Source organism: Giraffa tippelskirchi, chromosome 7 (genome assembly GCF_054371585.1).
Source record: "Giraffa tippelskirchi isolate mGirTip1 chromosome 7, T2T-mGirTip1v1.2.pri, whole genome shotgun sequence".
Lineage (NCBI taxonomy): Eukaryota > Metazoa > Chordata > Mammalia > Artiodactyla > Giraffidae > Giraffa > Giraffa tippelskirchi.
In genome coordinates, this window is record NC_137281.1 from 144093260 (window position 1) to 144112169 (window position 18910).

The 18910-nt window shown below is 50.8% G+C and overlaps 1 protein-coding gene across 8 annotated transcripts in view; it reads left to right on the top strand.

Moving 5' to 3' along the window:
* Positions 1-18910, top strand: part of RGS6 (regulator of G protein signaling 6) — a 588674-nt gene that overhangs the window by 565308 nt on the left and 4456 nt on the right. The window contains exons 17-18 of one of the 8 annotated variants that reach the window (XM_081508920.1): positions 734-787; positions 13364-13430. The exons of 4 other annotated variants lie outside the window; for them this stretch is intronic. In XM_081508920.1, coding sequence (XP_081365046.1) covers positions 734-787; positions 13364-13430 — 121 coding nt within the window. Of the gene's footprint in view, positions 1-733; positions 788-940; positions 1193-13363; positions 13431-18910 lie in introns of those variants that run through there. 3 more of the 8 variants (XM_081508921.1, XM_081508922.1, XM_081508926.1) reach the window with 3 other exon arrangements.

The window sequence follows — 18910 nt, forward strand, 5'->3', positions numbered from 1 at the left end:
GTAAACCTTGGAAGGGGTCACCTGCCCAGGTACCAGGAGGATTTTCTGTCCAGAACACTCCTTCTGAGACCCAAGGCCTCTGTGGTTGCAAAAGACATGGGCAGAGAGAGCCTCCTTGATCTCAGGATACACAAAGAGCATCCTTAGAGGGCCACAGGGATGTCCTGGAAGTTAGCAAACTTTCTGGCTGGAAGATCTCAGAGAAAGTCCTAACCTAGACTCACAGAGGACGTGATCACCTCGCCTAGCCCACAGCCATTTCCTGACATCTCAGTAGCATCCCCCTGACACCCTGCTAGCCCTGGGAGCTGGTCTGGACTGTGTCCCCAGTTGAGGCCCCCAGTTGTTCCCTGCACAGGGGCTTGGCTGGTTGAAAGCAGTGATCAGGCAGCGCCCAACTGTTCCCAAGGGCCCGGCTCCCAGCCCGGTGGCTCCCACTCCAGCCGGGAAGCAAGATGAGTGACTCTTCTAGAAGCAAACACCCCTCTCTCCTCACTGCTCTGAGGAGGCAGCCCCGTCTCTCCTGGGCTTCTGTTTCCTGTCTCTCCCGCTGACTCCCGCATACAGCGCTGGCTGCTTCTCTCTTCCTGTTTTTTTTTTTTTTTTCTTCCCCCACCCTGTTTTGCTGTTGTTTTGGTTCATTAGCTGCCGCTGCCGCTGTTTAAGAACCGTGTGTTATCTGAAGAATTTTTTTTTTTCTGTATTTTTCTCCCTATCTTTTTTTTCCCTAAAGCCAGAAAGTGAGCAAGGTCGTAGAACTTCCTTAGAAAAGTTCACTCGCAGTGTGGTAAGTTCAGCTGGTTTTCTTTGGTTTTTTGGCTTTCCTTCCGTTTTTCTCGGTGGTGGTTGTCATTTCCTTCGGGAGGGGAGGGAGCCCAGTGCTCTTCCCTCAGCACACCCACCCGTGGTCTTCTGCGAGTGTCGGTGGCTTCTCTCCTAGGGACCGGTTTGCAAAAGACAAAAGGCCCAGCAGCTCCCCCTGCAGATGGGTGCACGGCCCCTGCACCCAGCCCCTGGCCCGACATTTGCTCTCCTGTGCAAGGGGGCTTCAAGAAGGAAGGACCACCCCTGCTCCTTCCCTTGGGGCTGCTCGGTGGGTGCACCTTCTGCAGCAGCCCAGGGAGAAGGCCGTCTAGCTGGACCATGAAATAAATTGGCTCAGAACCGTAGCTCATCAAAAGAAAAAAAAAAATCCAAATTTCCCTCTGGGACTCTGGCAGCCACGCGGGTGCGGGAGGCAAGCTGCTGCTGCTGCGCCGGTGGCTTTTGCGTGTGCAGGAGGCGGCCGTGCTGCATGGATTCTGGCGGTGAGGTCCGGCTGGCGTGTGTGTGCGTGCGTGTGCGTGTGTGTGTGTGCGTGTGTGTGTTGGTGGCCTCTGCATGAGTTCCCATGACCCTGACAGCCCCTTGTTAGCCTCCTTTGCATAGTGTGACAGGGCAGTAGCCACAGGGTGGCGTGGCCGTGGTGGGGAGGTCATCCCTGTGGTGCCCGGTGGAATTCTGAACTGTAGTCTGTAGACAAGCACAGACCCATCTCCTTTTTCCATAATGTTCTCTGTAAGATTGGGCTTCCCAGGTGGCGCTAGTGGTCAAGAACCCGCCTACCAATGCAGGAGGCATTGGTAGGTTCAATCCCTGGGTCGGAAAGATCCCCTGGAGGAGGGCATGGCAACCCACTCCAGTATTCTTGCCTGGAGAATCCCATGGACAGAGGAGCCTGGAGAGCTACAGTCCATAGGGTCGCAAGAGTCAGACACGACTGAAGCGACTTAGCACGCACACATACTCTGTAAGACTGAGGCATAGGGCTTGATACACGGGAAGTAGCCAGTCCCCTTCTTTCCTGAAACCAGATACTGAGTTCCTGCAGCCCAACTTGCACTGTTCACATGGAACCAGAGAGCAGCCAGGGAGCTGAGATCTCATGCGTAGAATTTGTCAAATTTCCCTTCCCAAAGGGTAGAAACCCACTGATGCTAACTTGCCTTTTTCCTCCCTCTGTTGCAGGGGGAGAGTCCTTGTAAACCTGACTGCTGTATGATTAGTATCTTTATTTTATCCTTTTAACATAAATTCTAAGAATTCTGGGTGGACAGAAACCTGGTCATTTACCTGTCAAAGCTAGATGCATCTTAACCGAATTTAAACAGAGTTTTGAATTTGCTAGATGTCAGCCTCACAGCAACTCAAGTAGGTGGCAGTTAAAATATGGGTGCTCATCCCATCTCTTCTTTGGTCTTCTCTCTGTATGGTCTTTCCTCATGAGAAATCAGAGCTTGCAGAATGTCAGCCTGTGATCACCTGTCTGTCTTCATGGCTGGTTTGCCGCAGCCACATAGCTTCATACATCAAGAAACTGCCGTGGGCTGTTGCAGGCAAGGCTGTGGGAGTCCCTCTACCCCTGATGGCTGATAGAGAGTGGTGGGAACTCATTCCTCCCTCTCTTCTGAGGCCTGGAGGCTGTAAGTGGAGAATGTTCAGGGATTTTGTTGACAAGCCCAGAGTATATTATGGAGAAAGCAAAACTCCTGCAACCCTGGGCAGGCCCTTTGGGTTGACCATGTGGGCTGAGGCTGTGAGAAGAAGCCTGGTCCTCAGATGAGGCATCGAGATCTCTCTAGGCTGCTTTTCATGAGAAGTGGGTGTTGGGAGAGCAAACATGATCTTGATGAAGCTCTGCGAGGAGCATTTATTGACGTCCCTTCTTCCCAGAAGTAGTGTTGGTTCAGTGGTTCTCTGAGGTCTGTTAACAAAGTGTTTGGAATGAGAAAGCACCAGACACCTTCCAAGCATTTGAAGTGTGCACCTGGGAGAACTTAGAGAGATGTTTTCAGGGCCAGCTGAAGGAGAAAAATCTCGCAAGCTCCTGAGATTTTTAGAATCTATATGAAAGAAAGCCCAACCTTCCAAACCAAAACATTCCTAAATTGCCTGCTATTTTTCTATAAAGACTCTAAAGGGTCGTGCATCCTGATTTTTTTGTTTCCAGTAGTAGAAATAGAGATGGACTTGTTGTGATCCATCCATGTTCCTTGTGATCTTGGGATAACACCACCTGGGGTAACCAGACGAGGCTGAGTTTGAGGAAACGACCCACAGGTCTAGAGCGGTAGCAACTCTCAGAATACTTGAGGCTGGAACTCAAAAATGTGGTTTTCACAGCCCAGTATTCTAATCAAACAAAATTAACCAGTCAGCCAATATGTCTTGCAATTTGATAGCCATTTTCTGGATCTAATATACATAAAGTGCTTGATTTCTTTGAAAGAAGGTCTACATGAATATTTCATTTTCTGTATACTGTAAACTATAAAACCCAGTGAAAGGCTAGTACAATAGCATTCTCATGGTCCTGGGAAATACATGAAGAAAGACCATCCACGTCATGGGAAAATAAGGGAGTGAAGCTGGGCAGTCCTTGGACCAGGGATGTGAGGCCAGCTGCCATTCAGGACTCACCGGTGACAGCAAATATTGATCCAGATCGTTCATTATCTCAGTCAGCTAACTTCTTATCAAGACAGAATCTGGGTCCAACATTTCTCCCATGCAGTGCTGTTTCTTTTCTTGGTAAAGGAGGAACATTTGGAAAAAGCAAATTGTTCTTTCTAAGACTCCTTTATCATGATATGGAGGGATTATCTGTGGAAGGCCACAGAAGCCCCCTTTGACATGGGATCCTAGAAAGGAGTTCAGTATGGTTCATAGAAGCTTCTGGAGCCATGCTAGTTTGAGTGAAGAAGGAGCTTTATGATCCCCAGCAGAGGCATTGTTTTTCACACGGCTCCTTTTAATGGAAGCGTCATTCTGAGTCATGCAGAACTTGAGTAGCAAGTAGCAAATAGGGATTATGCTGTGCCAAGGCACTGTGTACTTTGGCCACCCGGAGCCACAGAGCTTGCATAAAGGCCTGCTTTTTGATAGGGCCAGTCCAAGTTCAGAAGCAAATATCACTCAAACTCCATGGCGTGGTGCAGCCAGCCCATAGTGCATCTTTATCCAGAGCAGAAAACAGGACCCTTCTGATGGGCCCAACCCCACAGATGCCCAGCTGGCCAAGCAAAGTGCAGCTGGATTTCAGCCCCTCCTTAACCCTCAGCTGCCCTTGTACAGTGGATGACTCACACCATCATACAGGGTGGCCCTGGTCACAAGAGCCCTGGGCCCAGGAAGAGCTGTGACATATAGCAGGTTCTTAAAGCGAGGGGGTAAGGGGGTTGCTCAGACATGGCCTCAGATCAGATGAATGGAGCCTCTTTCCCCCAGCTCTGTGCATTGGGAAGCGTCTTATCACAGTGGCTATAAAATATGAAAGCCACAGTAGGAAGCTTCTGTAGATTGTGTTTGCATTGCCTTCCATCTCCTCTTCAGACTCTCTGGTTGGAGGTCCCAGGCATTGCTGCCTGGGGGGAGGAGGGTCTTCTCTAACTGAAGACCACTTCCCACTGCTCAGGACCAACCAGCTTGCCATTCTCTGCCATCTCCCTGGTTTTGCAGTTGACAGATGACCTCGAGGGTGTGAAGGGGGCCAGAGAGGAAAGACTGTCCATCCCCCTGCTCTCTCTTGGGCATGCTCGTTCCTTCGGGGTCTACTGCAAAGCAAGGGCCAACTCTGACACAGAGGACAGAAGGATGTGTGGGAGGAAGGCAAGAAGTAGCAAAGGGTCATCAGCCAAGACTCAACAGCAGCAGCTGGATTGTCCTTTTTCGGGTGGCAGCTGAAGCCATCTGGTAAGAACTCCAGAGGAGAAACTCTGAGGAGGAGAAGATAGAAAAAGACCTCTGCATCTTTGTGCAAGGGACAGCACTTAACTTAGGAGAACTGGCAGCTCCAAGGGACAGTGGCATCAGCCTCCCTGGACACCTTTGCCTGGGTGCTCAGCTGAAGCCCCAGCTGTCCTCTTGAGAGCCTCATCGGCTGTAGCCTCAGGCTCCCGAGATGGACAAAGGAGCGGCTGGTGCTTGAGGCCTCGGAGGAGAGCAGAGATGAGAACCAAGTGTTCATCCCTCTCCTAAGAAAACATCACAGTTGGGTTGTGTCAAGGTGCTCCTAGGAATTGAAACAGCAAGGGCCAGGAGCTGAGGGAGCCTTGGCATGCACCAAGCGGCATCTCCATGACAAGCATTTCAGTCCTGCCTGCCGAGGAATGCAGCGGGGAAGTCAGATGGAGACCAGGAAGCCCTAGGAGCCAGCTGTCACCCACCCTCCTTCTCCCTTTCCCCCCACCCGGCCCAGAAGCCAAGGAAAAGATCTTGAGAGTAACTTCCCCCCACCTTCCCAGCAACTCTGCACACAGAAACCCCCAGCCCCAGGCCCAGGTGTTGAACCGCAAGTGGAAGGCTGAGGCCCTCCAGGCAAGGCAGAGGGCAGGCGGACAGGGTGATCAGCCCACCCCCCTCCACCCACACACAGAGCGGCTCCTTCTCCCCGCCTGGAGGCTGTTTCCCCTCCCCCTCAGCATGTCAGAGCAGAGCCTTGGGCTCCGCTGAAATGAGCTTTCAAACACCTAGACAGCAGAGCCCCTAGAGAGCCTTGACCTCAGTCAAACAGACCCTTTCAGCAAAGAACGGTCAGCTAAAAATCTTTAGAGTTGATTTTGATTGCACACAGTCCTTGGGCCGCATTGGGATGTCAGGGTCACAGGCTGTATAGTGCCAGCCTGCTCCCATCGAATCTTAGAGCCCTGAGATCGAGCAGCAGTGAGACCCGGGTCTGCCTAGAGATGGAGGTGGATTTCATAGCTGTGCTTGGGAGGAAAAGCATGAACTGGTCTCTCCTGGGAAGTGAGGACTTCCCCTTGGACTCTGGGAAACTCCTCAGAGCCCTGCCCAGGTTGACTCCTGCTTCCAGCCTCAGCCTGCTAGCAATGTGACGTCAGGCCCATCACTAGCCCTTTCTGAGCCCTGATTTTGTCCTGTGTACAATGGCACGGACTGAATCATCTCTAGGGCCCTTTGCAGCTGGGACGTTCTACGGGTCTGTGCTTCTCTCTGTCCTGAGATTTTCGAGTTGTGCTAATCATCCCTCAGAATGAAAGGAGCCTGCCCGAAAAGTGGCTGCCCACCCTGGAGGCTGGGAATTAAACCAAGGAGAGAACTGAGTTGGGTGTCCATTTAAAATCCTTTGACAAAGATTTGAGGATCAACATTGGCAGAACTGAGTGCCGCAGCCCCCTGACCCCACAGGCCCCATCCCTCCATCGTTCGGGGCTCATTCCGCACCGTGACCCCTGGAGGGCAGGGAGAGAGAGGTCACAAAGAGCAAGTTAAGCACCGCACACCCTGTCAACCATGCCAGTGCTACAGTGCCCACCCTTCTGGGACGGATGGCCAGCTGGGTGTGTGTTGGGAGGTGGGATGAGGTCAGTTGGGCAGAAAGGTGGGCCCCATGTGGGTACTGCCACGTCACCCTGGGCATGGGGCGGGGGCGTGGGAAAAAAATAAAGTGTGAGCATCTGGGGACCTCAGCATCACGCTGCCACCCTCCTGCTACCACCTTTTCCGGGCCCCTGGCGACCTCTGGGCTGGCTCACCACAGTCCTCTCGGAGATGCCCAAAAAGAGGTCACGAGAGGGCGTGTTATCCTGGTCACAGTCAGCGGTAGGTTAAGTCTCCTCTGGTCTCTATTCCTCTCTCTCCATCTTGGGTCCAAGTGAAGTTTGAAAAAGCACGTTTACTCTTTTAGTTTTGTAGCTAGAAAGGGAAAATGTAAAAGTCTGATTTTTGCAAACCAACGATAAAATGTTAAGATGGCCGAATCAGCTTGGCTGGCAGGATACAGAGAAGACAAAGAGATAAAATAGTTCTCCTCTCCATGAAGGCCCTGGAGAAGGTCTCTCTCAAACTCTGGGGAAGGGGAAGATTTTTACTTATCAAAAGGGTCAGAGGTGGTCATTTTTTGAGAAACCCAGCCTTAGACCCTGCCATTCCTCTGGGAAGGAGGAGCCCCCCCAGCTATTGTAGCTGATGGTTCATCTGTCAACCAAAAGCAGCCAAAAACACTCTCCCCGCAGAGTGCCCACTCGAGCAAAAATGCACCAGTGACTCAGCCCCCGGACACAGGGGAGAGCTCGGCACTGCAAAACCGCTCCCACCTCCTTCCTCTCCCCACCCGGCCAGCTCCTGCTTTCCCCGGACCCCAATGTGCCGAGCAGTCAAGTGAAAGACTCCTGTGAGGCAGAAAGGCACAGCTGTGTGTTTACAGCCACTGATTCCGATCCAAATAGCAGCCCTGCCAGTCTCCCGCAAGGCAGGCTGGGGGCACGCCGAGGATGGATGCGCCAGGCGGGAAGCTATTTCAGGAGCTGACCTGCAGCCCTTTGCCGTAACAGAGCCTTCCTCCCACCCCCCACCCAGGAAAGACGTCCTTCTAGAAGGAGCTCCCACTTGAGAAGCGGCTGATGGGGTTGTGGGATTTCAGCCTGTTCCTTGTCACTTGTGCAGTCAGATTTCTGGCACCTGTCCCCAGGCAGCCACGCAAGGACGGCCCGAGGCTCCCATCTGTCCAGTGAGAAGGCAGAGGGTGAAGGTGACCGACGGCAGGGCGCTTGGCAGGATGAGCAGCAGGGAATGCAGGCCTGAGTGGGGGATGGGATGCCCGCTTCTGCAGAGGACAGAATCCACCTCAGACCTGCCAGGGGAGACGTGGCACCACACAGGGGCAGGAGAGAAACCTCCAGGTGCTAGCCAGGCTTTGGAATAGCAGGAACCTAGGAAGTGGACCAGACTGCCAACGTCAAGGTCAGGGAGAAGAGACCCAGCTCTGCCTGTGTCCAAACCAGAGGGTTGGAAGTCAGAGTGCTCAAGGGCTAAGGACTTCGAAGGCTGAGAAGTAAGATGGCCGTGGCATTCCTCCAAAATGAGCTCCTGATGAAAACAACGTGGGAGTCTTCCCTGTTTGTAAGCAGCAAATGAGTACTTTGGTTCAAACTGAGTTTGGGAAGCACGGTATTCTGGAAGAAAGGCAGGAAGGAACAATCTGTAAAACGTTGCTATGAAGCAGAATGCCAACTGGGACACCACAGGGGAGCTGAAAAGAGCTTGCAACAGTGGGATCTTCAGTTCAGTGATATTAGCCGAAGGCCTAGGAGAGAAAGACCCTGGAGTGTTTGTTTTGGGGCTCCCCGATAGATGGGATGGTAGGATGAGGTGGGCAGTGCCAGTATCCAAATGGCTGGTGAATTCGTAGATCTGTGTCCACGGGACATGCAATTTCTGATTGTGGCCGCAAGGGTCCAGCCACAGCCCTGTCTAGTCCAACATCCTTTTTGATGACTCAGATGAAGGGACAAACATGCCAGTCATGTTCAAAGACGCACACCTAGAAGGCATTGCTCATTTGACAGGTAGTATGGTCTGCCATGTTAAGACCGTCTCCTTCAGGTGGAATGATGGATCCAAACAACCAGGTATAATTTAACCAGATAAAATTTATGTTAAAAAAAAAAATTCAGTCTCATCACTACAGGATGACATTCCTAGCCTTCACTGTAAAAGTTTTAAAACCTTTGGGGGTTCTAGTTGATTGCAAGCTTGATAGAAGTAAAAGTGGGAGACAGTCACTTTTTTTTAAAGTATCTTTAGGTTGTAATAACAAAGTGGAACTCCATTGCCGCTCCATTGCTCTCTGTGTTGCTCTAAACTGTGTTGAATCCAAGCTCTTGTGTTGTTTCCAAGCTCTCTCATTTTATCAGAAACTTCAACAAACTAGAGAAAATTTAGAAAAGAATAGCTGGGGACTCTGGAAGCCCAGTCAGGTGAAACTGAAGTAGATAAACATGCCCTGCCCTGGTGATAGTGGTAAAGAACCTGCCTGCCAATGCAGGAGATATAAGAGATGCAGATTCGATCCCTGGGTAGGGAAGATCCCCTGGAGGAGGGCATGACAACTCCCTCTAGTACGCTTGCCTGGGAAATCCTGTGGACAGAGGAGCCTGGTAGGCTACAATCCATGGGGTCACAAAGAGTCGGATGCAACTGAAGCAACTTAGCACGCATGCAAGGAGATTTAGAAACCACCAGGAACTGTATGTGTATTTGTCTCCCAGAGTGAGTGGACAGTTCTGGATTGTTCCAGACAAAGCTAGAACAAATGGATAGAAGACATGGACAAGGTCACTCTACTAAGAATATTCTAACAGTATCAACTTCCCAGGGATGGAATATGTCACCTCAAGGAACAGGGAGCTCCCTGGAAACATTCATATGTTGAATGGCCAGGGATATCATACAGCAGGTTTCTATACTGGATTCCACCCACCTCCTCCAAGGAGTGAGTTTGCTGAGACTGAAGAAGAAAGATCCAGAGGAGTCAGGTTTGACTCTACCTTGAAGGGAAAAAAAAAAAGCTAGATTATGATAAAGTCAGAGCAAGACCACTGTCAAGAAGTAGAATTGCTGCCCTTCAAGCAATTGCAACTCAAGCAAGGCAACATCATCCTCGCCTTTTGTTTTTGGTGTTTTAAGCCAATCACTGCTTCTGCAACTGAGCCCTGGGCAACAGGGCTCTCTCCCCGAATGACTGGGAGGAGATTAGTGAGCGGAGGACACTTGTACCCATGGGCTCGGGGAGGCTGAGCACAGCCGGTGGCTCCCCTGGCTCTGCGCTGGAGAAAGCTTGGCCTGACATCATTCCCATCCAGAAAGGGTGTTTTGTTGAGAGCAGAAAAGATCGAGCCAGTCGCTTTTACCTGACGGGACTTCTGATTCCAGGTGGACAAGTTGGCACCCAACTTTCTCAGCCGGGCCAAGAGTAGAACACGCCCCCTGAGGCCTTAGACCAAGGAGGAATCGCGCTCGTGGACCCCCTCCTCCTGGGCCCTGCCATAAGGACTCATTTTCAGCCCAACTCAGGGGAAGGGACGCGCTTTCCTGTCGCATTCTTTCCGGCTGTCCTGAGGACCAACCTGATTGCAAATGATACTCCCTCCTCTCCCAGGCTCTGCCAGAGCTGCCTTCACCTCATCATGGAATTGTATAATTATGGTGATTACAGCTTATGGCTTTTTCCTCTCCTCATCTTTTGCTTTCAAATTCTTCGAGGCCTCTCATTAAATATGGCGATCCCGATAAAGTCAGCAAAGTTTTAATAAGATGCATTTTGAAGCTAAAGAAAGCCCAGTCAGAGTTGATTGTTACTGTGTCCCTTCATCCTGCTGCTGCTTCTGAGTCGCTTCAGTAATGTCCAACTCTGTGCGACCCTATGGACAGCAGCCCTCCAGGCTCCTCTGTCCACAGGATTCTCCAGGCAAGAATACGGGAGTGGATTGCCATTTCCTTCTCCTGTGTCCCCTCATAACAGGCCTTTAAAACTCTGTTGTGGGTGATTAATGCCTGGATATCAGAGGTAGGGGAGAGAGAGATATGGAGGTCCGGGGTGGAGGGGGGTGACTATACTTTTTCACGGAGTTGGAGAATGGTTTTACTCCCTGCCCCTTGGCCTTTCTCATTTACACCAAGAGCATGGTGCATCTGAATCCCAACCCCTAATGGAAAAAGATGGACTGTCAAGTAAGGATAGAGGGCCTGGTGTTTACATCATAGCAGGTGAAGTTGGGAAATAGACATGGAACAGTTGACACAAAACTCAGTCAAACCTTAGGAGCTGCAGCAAAAGTAAAGGGGAACTGCTGGTGGGTTCTCTGTCCTCAACAATGCTGGAAGGTTCTAAATATGTAAAGGATCCAACCATTAGCATTTGAGAGTGGTCACCATCCTGTGGTCATATCCTCAAAGATGGTTTCCTTGGTAATGACAGCTTCAGGCCCATCATTTGATGGCCCTCAATCACAGCGTCGCTGAACTGTTTCTAGATGTGCAGGATGTTAGGAGAAGGATCACCAGGAAGGCGTGTGGCGGGGGTAGGGGAGGAACAGGGTGGCCACCAGAGTCCCCAGCTTGCCCTTCAACAGCTTTGTGCAGGTGTGATGTCGGAGTCCCCTTTATCTCCATCCTTCCCAGGACTGTGTGGAGATCTACTCAGCAAGGTGGATCTTGCCCTGGCAGGAGTCTCTTTTGAGAGGCTCCAACTGTCCCCTGGGAGCTGACTGCCCTGAACCATCGCACAGCTCTTTAGCCAGCTGGTAGTTGGCTACCTGGGATATGACTGAGTAGCACCAACCATCTGGGGTTAAATGCTGTTGAAAACCTGGCAGTGATATTTCCGCCAACTGCATTCTCATCCCCTACTGAAGATGACCTGCTAGCTCTGCCCCCGAGAACAACGTCCCTTTAGTGCCCACCAGAATGTAGAGAGTGGGCTCGAGGTGGGGGTTGGGCAGCCCCAGTTGAATTCTATTTCTCCACCTGAAGTTGGGATAAGACCCCAGGCAAGTTGCTCACTTGCCCGAGGGGTACAGGGACACCTACTGCCTGGGGTGGATGTTGTCACTAAACGAGGGCATGGCAAAAACAGCTGCCGTGTCACACTGTTGGCATCCATGTCGTGCGGATCGTGGCCTGAGAGGGACTTAGGATCTCCTCCAGCTCCAGCACTTAACTCTGTGTGTGACTCAGGCAGCGCCTCCAAGCCTAGGTTTCCTCATCTGTAAAAGGGAGATAAGAGGAAATGATTCAGGACTTCCCCGGTGGTTCGGTGGTTAAGGCTCAGCCTTCCAATGCAGCAGGTGTGGATTTGATCCCTGGTTGGAGAACTAAGGTCCCACATGCTATATAGGCAGTGGCCAAATTAAAAAAAAAAAAAGAGTAAGTGATTGCTGCTGCTGCTGCTAAGTCGCTTCAGTCGTGTCCGACTCTGTGCGACCCCATAGACGGCAGCCCACCAGGCTCCACCGTCCCTGGGATTCTCCAGGCAAGAATACTAGAGTGGGTTGCCATTTCCTTCTCCAGTGCATGAAAGGGAAAAGTGAAAGTGAAGTCACTCAGTCGTGTCCGACTCTTAGCGACCCCATGGACTGTAGCCCACCAGGCTTCTCCGTCCATGGGATTTTCCAGGCAAGAGTACTGGAGTGAGGTGCCATTGCCTTCTCCGGAGTAAGTGATTAGGAGGGAAAAAATACGTAAGATGCTTAGCATAGTGTTTGCAGTATATAAGCTCAAGCATAACTCTTTGTATTATTATTGTTTTCTATTATGATGATGTTACCTGCAGCCCACGCTTAGCTCTTATTCTTTATCTGATTTCCAACAGTGTTCTGCGAAGTAGGTATTACTATATTTATTTAGCAGTTGAGGATGTGGACACAGATATCTCAAATACGACAGTGTGTGCAAAGCACATTCATTTATTGGAGTAACCAGGTCATGACCCTACTCAATAAATGGTAACTATTATTACTGTCTAATTTTTAAAGTCAACTCAGAGAGCTGGTTTCTCTGCTTTCCCTCAGAATGCAGGGACTGTGGTACCAAGCAGACTGGCTCCTGCCCTGTGGTCTATTTCTCAGGGCCCCTATGCACGTCCCAGGAAGCTGTAGGAACTGCGGACTTGTAGCAGCATGGTACCAGGACATGGGGAGGGCCACCAGGGAAGGACTGCCTATGTTGCCAGGAACTGGCATTTGCTCCCGTCCCCTGAGGTGCAGGACCCTAAGAAGCCTCCCGTTTCCAGACCCAGATCAAAGCTAGTTGTCCCCTAGCAGAGCGTGAACTCCAGTTCTCCAGAGGTAGCGCCCTACATGGCAGAGCCTCATTCCCAGAAACCCTTACCTCACCGCTGTCTGCCTGCCTGGAGCCGCCCTGAGCAGTCCAGCCTTCCCAAGTCTGGTTGCTTCCTCTGCCAGATAAACAGAGGCTTCTCTTTTTTAAGCGCTGTACCACGAAGAGGGGTTGTCTGAGGAGTCAGGATCAAGTGGCTTTGAGATCCAGGGATGCTTTCAAATCCCTCATAAACCAGCCCCCTGGGGTGCACGCTCCCCCTGCTTGTAGTATCGACAGAAACAGAAGCACAGAAGCCATTTCCTCTGACACGAATGGCTTTGTCCTGGGGAAAATCGGGTTTATAGATGTCTCTTAAGATAAATGCTTTAGATGGGCATCTTAGGAGTCTGAGGCAAAGCTCTACAGCCAAACACGTGGTTGCTTATGAACCATGCACGAGACGCTCTTGTAAGTGCCTATGGTGTAAACACGCACATGGGCGTGTGCACGGCTGTGTACACTGGTGCATGTGCTGCCTGCCCGCTGCACGCTTCCATGTCCAGTGTGTGGTGCGTGCGGCACATACGCGGCACACCTGCATGTGCCTCCGCGCGTGGACCGCCTGCCCGCTGCTGCTGCTGCTGCCGCTGCTGCTGCTGCTGCCGGGTGCACGTCTGGGCAGGGGCTCCCCTAAAGCCACTGGTCTTCACAGTTTCAGCTGGATAAGTTGTTCTTCACTTCCCTTCCTAAAAACACAATTGCCTAGTGCTGCTGGCGCAGAGTCAGAATGGCCGCTGCATTTCACCCCCGAGGCGGCTTCCTTCCAGCAGTGGGTGAGTGATCCCGGCGTCCGCTCGCTCTATCCTTCCTTGGGGGCCTTCAGCAACAGAAGGTGCTCCCCAAACCGGAAGAGATGATCTGTGTGTCCATAGCCTCACCTCCACCCATCCCTCCTGTTCTCACGCCCTAGTTCCCTGGAGAGTCAGCAGCATCCTTTTTTTGGTGTTCCCATTTTTTTTTACACCCATAGTTTTTTTTTTTTCTTCCTGAGAAGCAAGAAGCCAAGGGATCCAGAAGTGGCAGGGAGATGAGCCCTTTGTCCCAGAGGCAATGTTCAAATAATGTCTTTGGGTACTGATCCTGTCACTCATTCCTGGGCCCCTAGCAGAAATGCTCACTACCTTTGAAGATGCTTTTAAATCCAACAGCAGCATCCTTAAGCTTAGTCCCCCCTTACAGCTCCCATTACTCTTCATCTGTGGCCCAGGGCCAAGTCCTGTGGGAAACGGGAAAATCTCACCTTTCTACCTGCTAGACCACCAGGGGAGAAGAGGGCTAAGGAACCAACCCATCCCCTGTCCAGCATTGCAGGGACATGTGAAAAGGGTTCAGAGGGAAGTAAGAAGGTTCGCGGTGGCTAGGAATTCCATCAACCCAGAGATGTCTTGAAAAATGCTGCTTGACCTGTCCCTTCCTGCACTTTTTCAGATTAGGAATACCTGTCTGATAAATGCCCACCTAACTGCATTCCTGATAGTAGGGAGGAGAGAGAAATGAGTCAACCCTCTTTGCATAGGCTTCTAAATGAACCAGGACATCCCCGGAAAGATGATGCTTTGGGGCAGTGGGAGACAGTCAGCGTGTTGATCAACTCTGCCTTCAAAACCCTGCCTTGGCAGCTGGCTTAACCAAGGACCCCAACCCACGGATGTGTTCTGGGTGAATGTGTTCACAGGAAATGAGACGTGCCCCTAGGAGGGTGGGGTTAGTGTTCTTGTGGGTCCTAAGAAGAATCACACATGCTGCCCAGCCAGTGACCCCACCTGCTGTCTCGTCCACTAAACTTCAGCAGCCCTCTCCCCTGTGGCCATAGTCGAGGGTCACTTGAACTTCCTAGTTGGGAAAAAAGTAGAATCAAGTTGTTGCCAATAGCAACTGAGCCATGTCCCTGTTTCCTTGAGTCTTTTGGCTCTGGCCTAATTTGGAGTGAACCAACGCAGAGATGCCAAAGTACATTTAAGGAGGAGGAGAGGAGGAGGCAAGCACAGAACCAGCTACAGGAAGGCATGCTACTGAGGAGCCTTGTGAACAGAATACCCGCCTCTGCTCCACCCCTGTGTCCACCAAGAACTTGGGGCAGGCTGATTATAGAAAGAGCACCGGGGTTATTCAATCAGAGCAGAGGAAGGAGATAAGCGATCCAGTAATAAAAGAAGGGATTTCTCCTACCTGCAGAGAAAAATGCAGCAGGGAAAGTGGAATGCACAACTTGGACAGGAGGCTGGGGAGTCTGTGCTTGGGCATCGTGCCACCTATGTCGGGCACAGCTACTGAGCCCTTGTCACTCTCGGCATCCCTCGTGCCTGTCCGGTGGCTGATTTGTCCCCGCACAGATGGGGACTGTGGAGGAAGTTCTCCCATCACCCACTAAAACTAACAGGCAGAGGTCGAACTTTGCGTAAGAGCCCCATATGTGATGAGCGTGATGAGGGGACAGGAGTCAGGAGTGGCAGGAACAGCAGCCAGGAAGGGCTTCCCCAGCCAGCTTGCTGGGTATTGGTTCTAACTGGAGTAAAGTATCTGCCTGCCCCTTCTTAGGAAAGGTGAACATCACACCTGACTTTCTCCTCCCAGGACTGTTGCTATGGAGATCCCAGGGGCATCAGCACCTATAACAGAAGGTCACAAACAGAAGTGGCAGCTTCACTGGCCTGTCCACCATGCAGTAGTGAGCTGTGCTTCAGCTTAGCTCAGCAGCCAAAGTAAAAGGGAAGCCCATCAGGCAGAGCAGAAATGCCCTGGATGCTCTCAAGCATACCCAAGAGCTGAAGCATCTTTCTCAGTGAGGTTGAGAAAATCACCTCGGCCTGCCCAGGGACGTTGCCTGGTATGGGTGGGCATGGAGGAGCCCTTAGTCCTGAGCATTCCCACCTGCCCCTTTCCTTGAGAGTGATGGTCATGTACCAAGGAGACGGTAGATGAGCCATGAAGCCCACTGACCAGCTGTATGTGCTCAGGCTAGTAGCTCAACCTCATGTGTCCAGAGGGTGTTAAAGGAAGACCTAACTGGCAAGGATGCTGTAGATATGGCGCAGGTGTCTGTCAAAGGCAGAGCGTGCTTGACACACAACAGCTGCTCAATGTTTGATCAATAGATGTCCGTAGGTAACTGTCCATGACAGCGAACCTGTGTCTCTTGTAAGGGGACCGTCCCCATGCTGCTACCATCAAGGTCTGGGCAAGTAGAATAGGAGGGCACTTGAAAAAGGAGGGAGCAATGCCACTCCGTGCAAGAATAAAAAATTCAAACAGAAAGTCCCTGGGAGGTAGGGCATAGAGGTTGGTCCTCTCACATTTAGTTCAGATAGGAGGGCTAGCAACTCAGAGTTGCTAAATTTAAAAAAAATAAGTTAAAAAATAAAGCACTTCTAGTTGTCAATACAGAGTGGAGTAAGGTGTCTGAACCTGCTAATTGTTCCAGGAACATTTTGTGGGAATTACTCTCAGCATACGTGACGGCTGGCAGAGTCCACAGACCCACCGTTGACATGAGAAAATGTGACTACTTATTTATATTACCATACATAAGACGGTGGGCTGTTACAGAAGAATCCATTGTTTTTATTTTGACCATATTCCTTACTTTTTAAATAGGTTTAATGTGTGGTGCTAGTGGTAAAGAACTTGTCTGCCAAAGCAGGAGACGTAAGAGATGAGGTTCGATCCCTGAGTCAGGAAGATCCCCTGGAGGAGGGCATGGTCACCCACTCCAGTATACTTGCTGGAGAAAACCATGGACAGAGGAGCCTGGTGGGCTATAGTCCATAGGTTCACAAAGAGTCGGACATGACTGAAGCGACTTAGCATGCATGCACGATGTGTATTAATTCTTTATCCCCTGAGTTTTTTTTTAAATTCATTCCGTTTCAACCTGTCTCTTGATATGGGTACTTGTTGTTTTATGTTTGTGGTATCTGATTTTTAAACAGTCGAATGAAGAGAATATTTTAAAACCAAATAAAATGCCCTTCAGCTCCTCAGAGAGACCAGAAAGCTTAGCGAGGACCCAGGAGTAACACAGACCCCAAGAGAGGATCTTGTCACAGGGGGCCTGCCCCTCCCCACCCTATCCCCATCCCCACCCCACTCCCACCCCCTCGAAGAGTGAGAAAGCCAGAAGCAACCTCTCTTCCCATGAGGAAGAGATGCTGCTCCAGCCATCTCTGCCATGGATCAGCCGTGGGTAACTGTTGGCTAGTTCCCACTTCATCTGCCATCTTGCTGATGATGGAAGAGGAGAGTCAAAGTGTCTTCAAAGGATTCTCTATCACGTGTGGGTTTTCCTACAATCCCCCGACAGAGCTTCTCAGCCCTAAACTATCCTGAGCAAATGGCACTCTCGCCCTGATTTTAACCATCTCTGAGAAAGGAGATGCCACAGAATTCCTTACACTTCTTTTTGAAATCATCCCTTTTGCTTTGCTCAATGGAGAAAGGGCACCAGGGTGACCAACTTCCAGGGAAGTCACCTGAGGAAGTCAGGCAGGTCCTTGGCCTCCACCTCCTGACAAACGCAAGCCGGGACCACTCCTTCCTACCCAGCTCTTAGTCAGGGACTGACCGCTCTCCCCAGTGAGTCCCCTACAGACCTGTGACTCCACACACACTCATTGTTGATGGACTTGAGCATCAACTACTCAGAGGTAACTTTCAGTCTCCTTGAAAGGACAGCTTGTCTCTGGGGCCTCCCACGTCTTGCCTGCTGAGGTCACCTCGTGAGCCCTATTCAGCAAAACACCATTTTTCATTAGCAGGGATGAAAAATGTCTGTGTGTCACCACAAGGTGATCGGCTTGGATCGATGGAGACTAGAAATCATGTTCCAAATTAGTTCTATTGCAAGTTCTAGTTCCTCAAGCAGAGGAATCTGGGTTTCCCCCATACTGGAGGGGGAAGCTTTGAAGCCAAAAGGCAAGGTTGCTGGGACAGCAACTGAAAAAGAGTAAGGGGTGGGGAGTTTCAAATCAGAGATATGATAGATGGATTATTTTTAATCTTTTTCTTTTCTTTTGAGGCATAATTACACATGGCAAAATCAATAGATCTGAAATGTATGGTTCAATGAATTTGACAAATGTATGTACCAGTGTAACCTACATCCCATCACCCTAGAAAGTTCCCTCAGAAAGTTCCCTCATGCCCCTTTTCAGTCAGTTACATCCCTCTGCCCTAGAGACAACTGTGGTTGATTTCCATCCCCCTTGTAGCCTGGTTTTGAACTTAGTGGACTTGTGATCTGTAACTGCAGTCTTAGGTCATCTGGACAAATCAGCAAGAAAATCTCATCAGCAGCTCAGATGTCTCCACTTTCTTAGTGCTGCAAAAGGTCCTGCCCCTGAGCGGCCAGTGCTTGGCTTCTCTGCCCCCAGTGTGCCATCTGACCCCCTAGGGCTACCCTCTGAACCACCGCCCTTCTCCCAGTCAAAGAGGTTAGCACCTGTCTCCCAGGTAAGTGAGTGGCAAAGCTCTTGGTAATGGTGACCGTGCATGCTTTGTTGATTAATACCGGGACGTGCAATGCACAGAGCCATGGCATGTCAAGCCGCATGTTGATTTTTCCCAAAGCACCATACAAAAGGGAGCTCTTCCTTTTGTGCATTTCCTTTTAGAAACAAAGGATTCCGTGACCACCTTCTTCCAGGCTTCTAGCCATCAAGATGGCTGCAGAGCTGAAATGATTAGTCAGCCTGGAGGCTGGGAATTGAATGTGTGGGTGTTTGTGATCCCAGCCCTGAGCCCGTGGCCCATGAAATTGAAGGATCCCAAATTCTATTGGATTAAACTTAGCCAAGTGTCTCAAAGGTGAAAAGCGCTTTGTCTGAATGCAAAGCTTAGGTGTCTCTGGAATGTACCTTCTGCAGCTCAGTTCTTAATCACCGTATATTTTTTCACTTGGACAAAGGCTACCGGCTAATAGCATTTTCAACCACCTTCAGGTGTTTCGCTCAACTACGCCAAGGCCTCAGGCTGAGCTGGTAGCAGTTTCCTGGCACCATGATCCATTCCCAACTGACCAGCATTGAGGAACAGCACACAGTCACACCCAGAAAAAATGCCTTCCCCCTGTAACTATGCAAGGGCCAGGCAGAGGCAGAATTACCACTCCCCTCCCTAAGTGTCTCCTGCAGAACCATCCAAACTGGAGGATGGGGGTGAAGAGGAGGGAGGAAAGAGCCCTAGATGGTGCAGGACGGGAACTCTCCTCTCTCTCTGGGCAGAGCAGGTAGCTAGGAGCTCCCAGCAAGCCCATAGC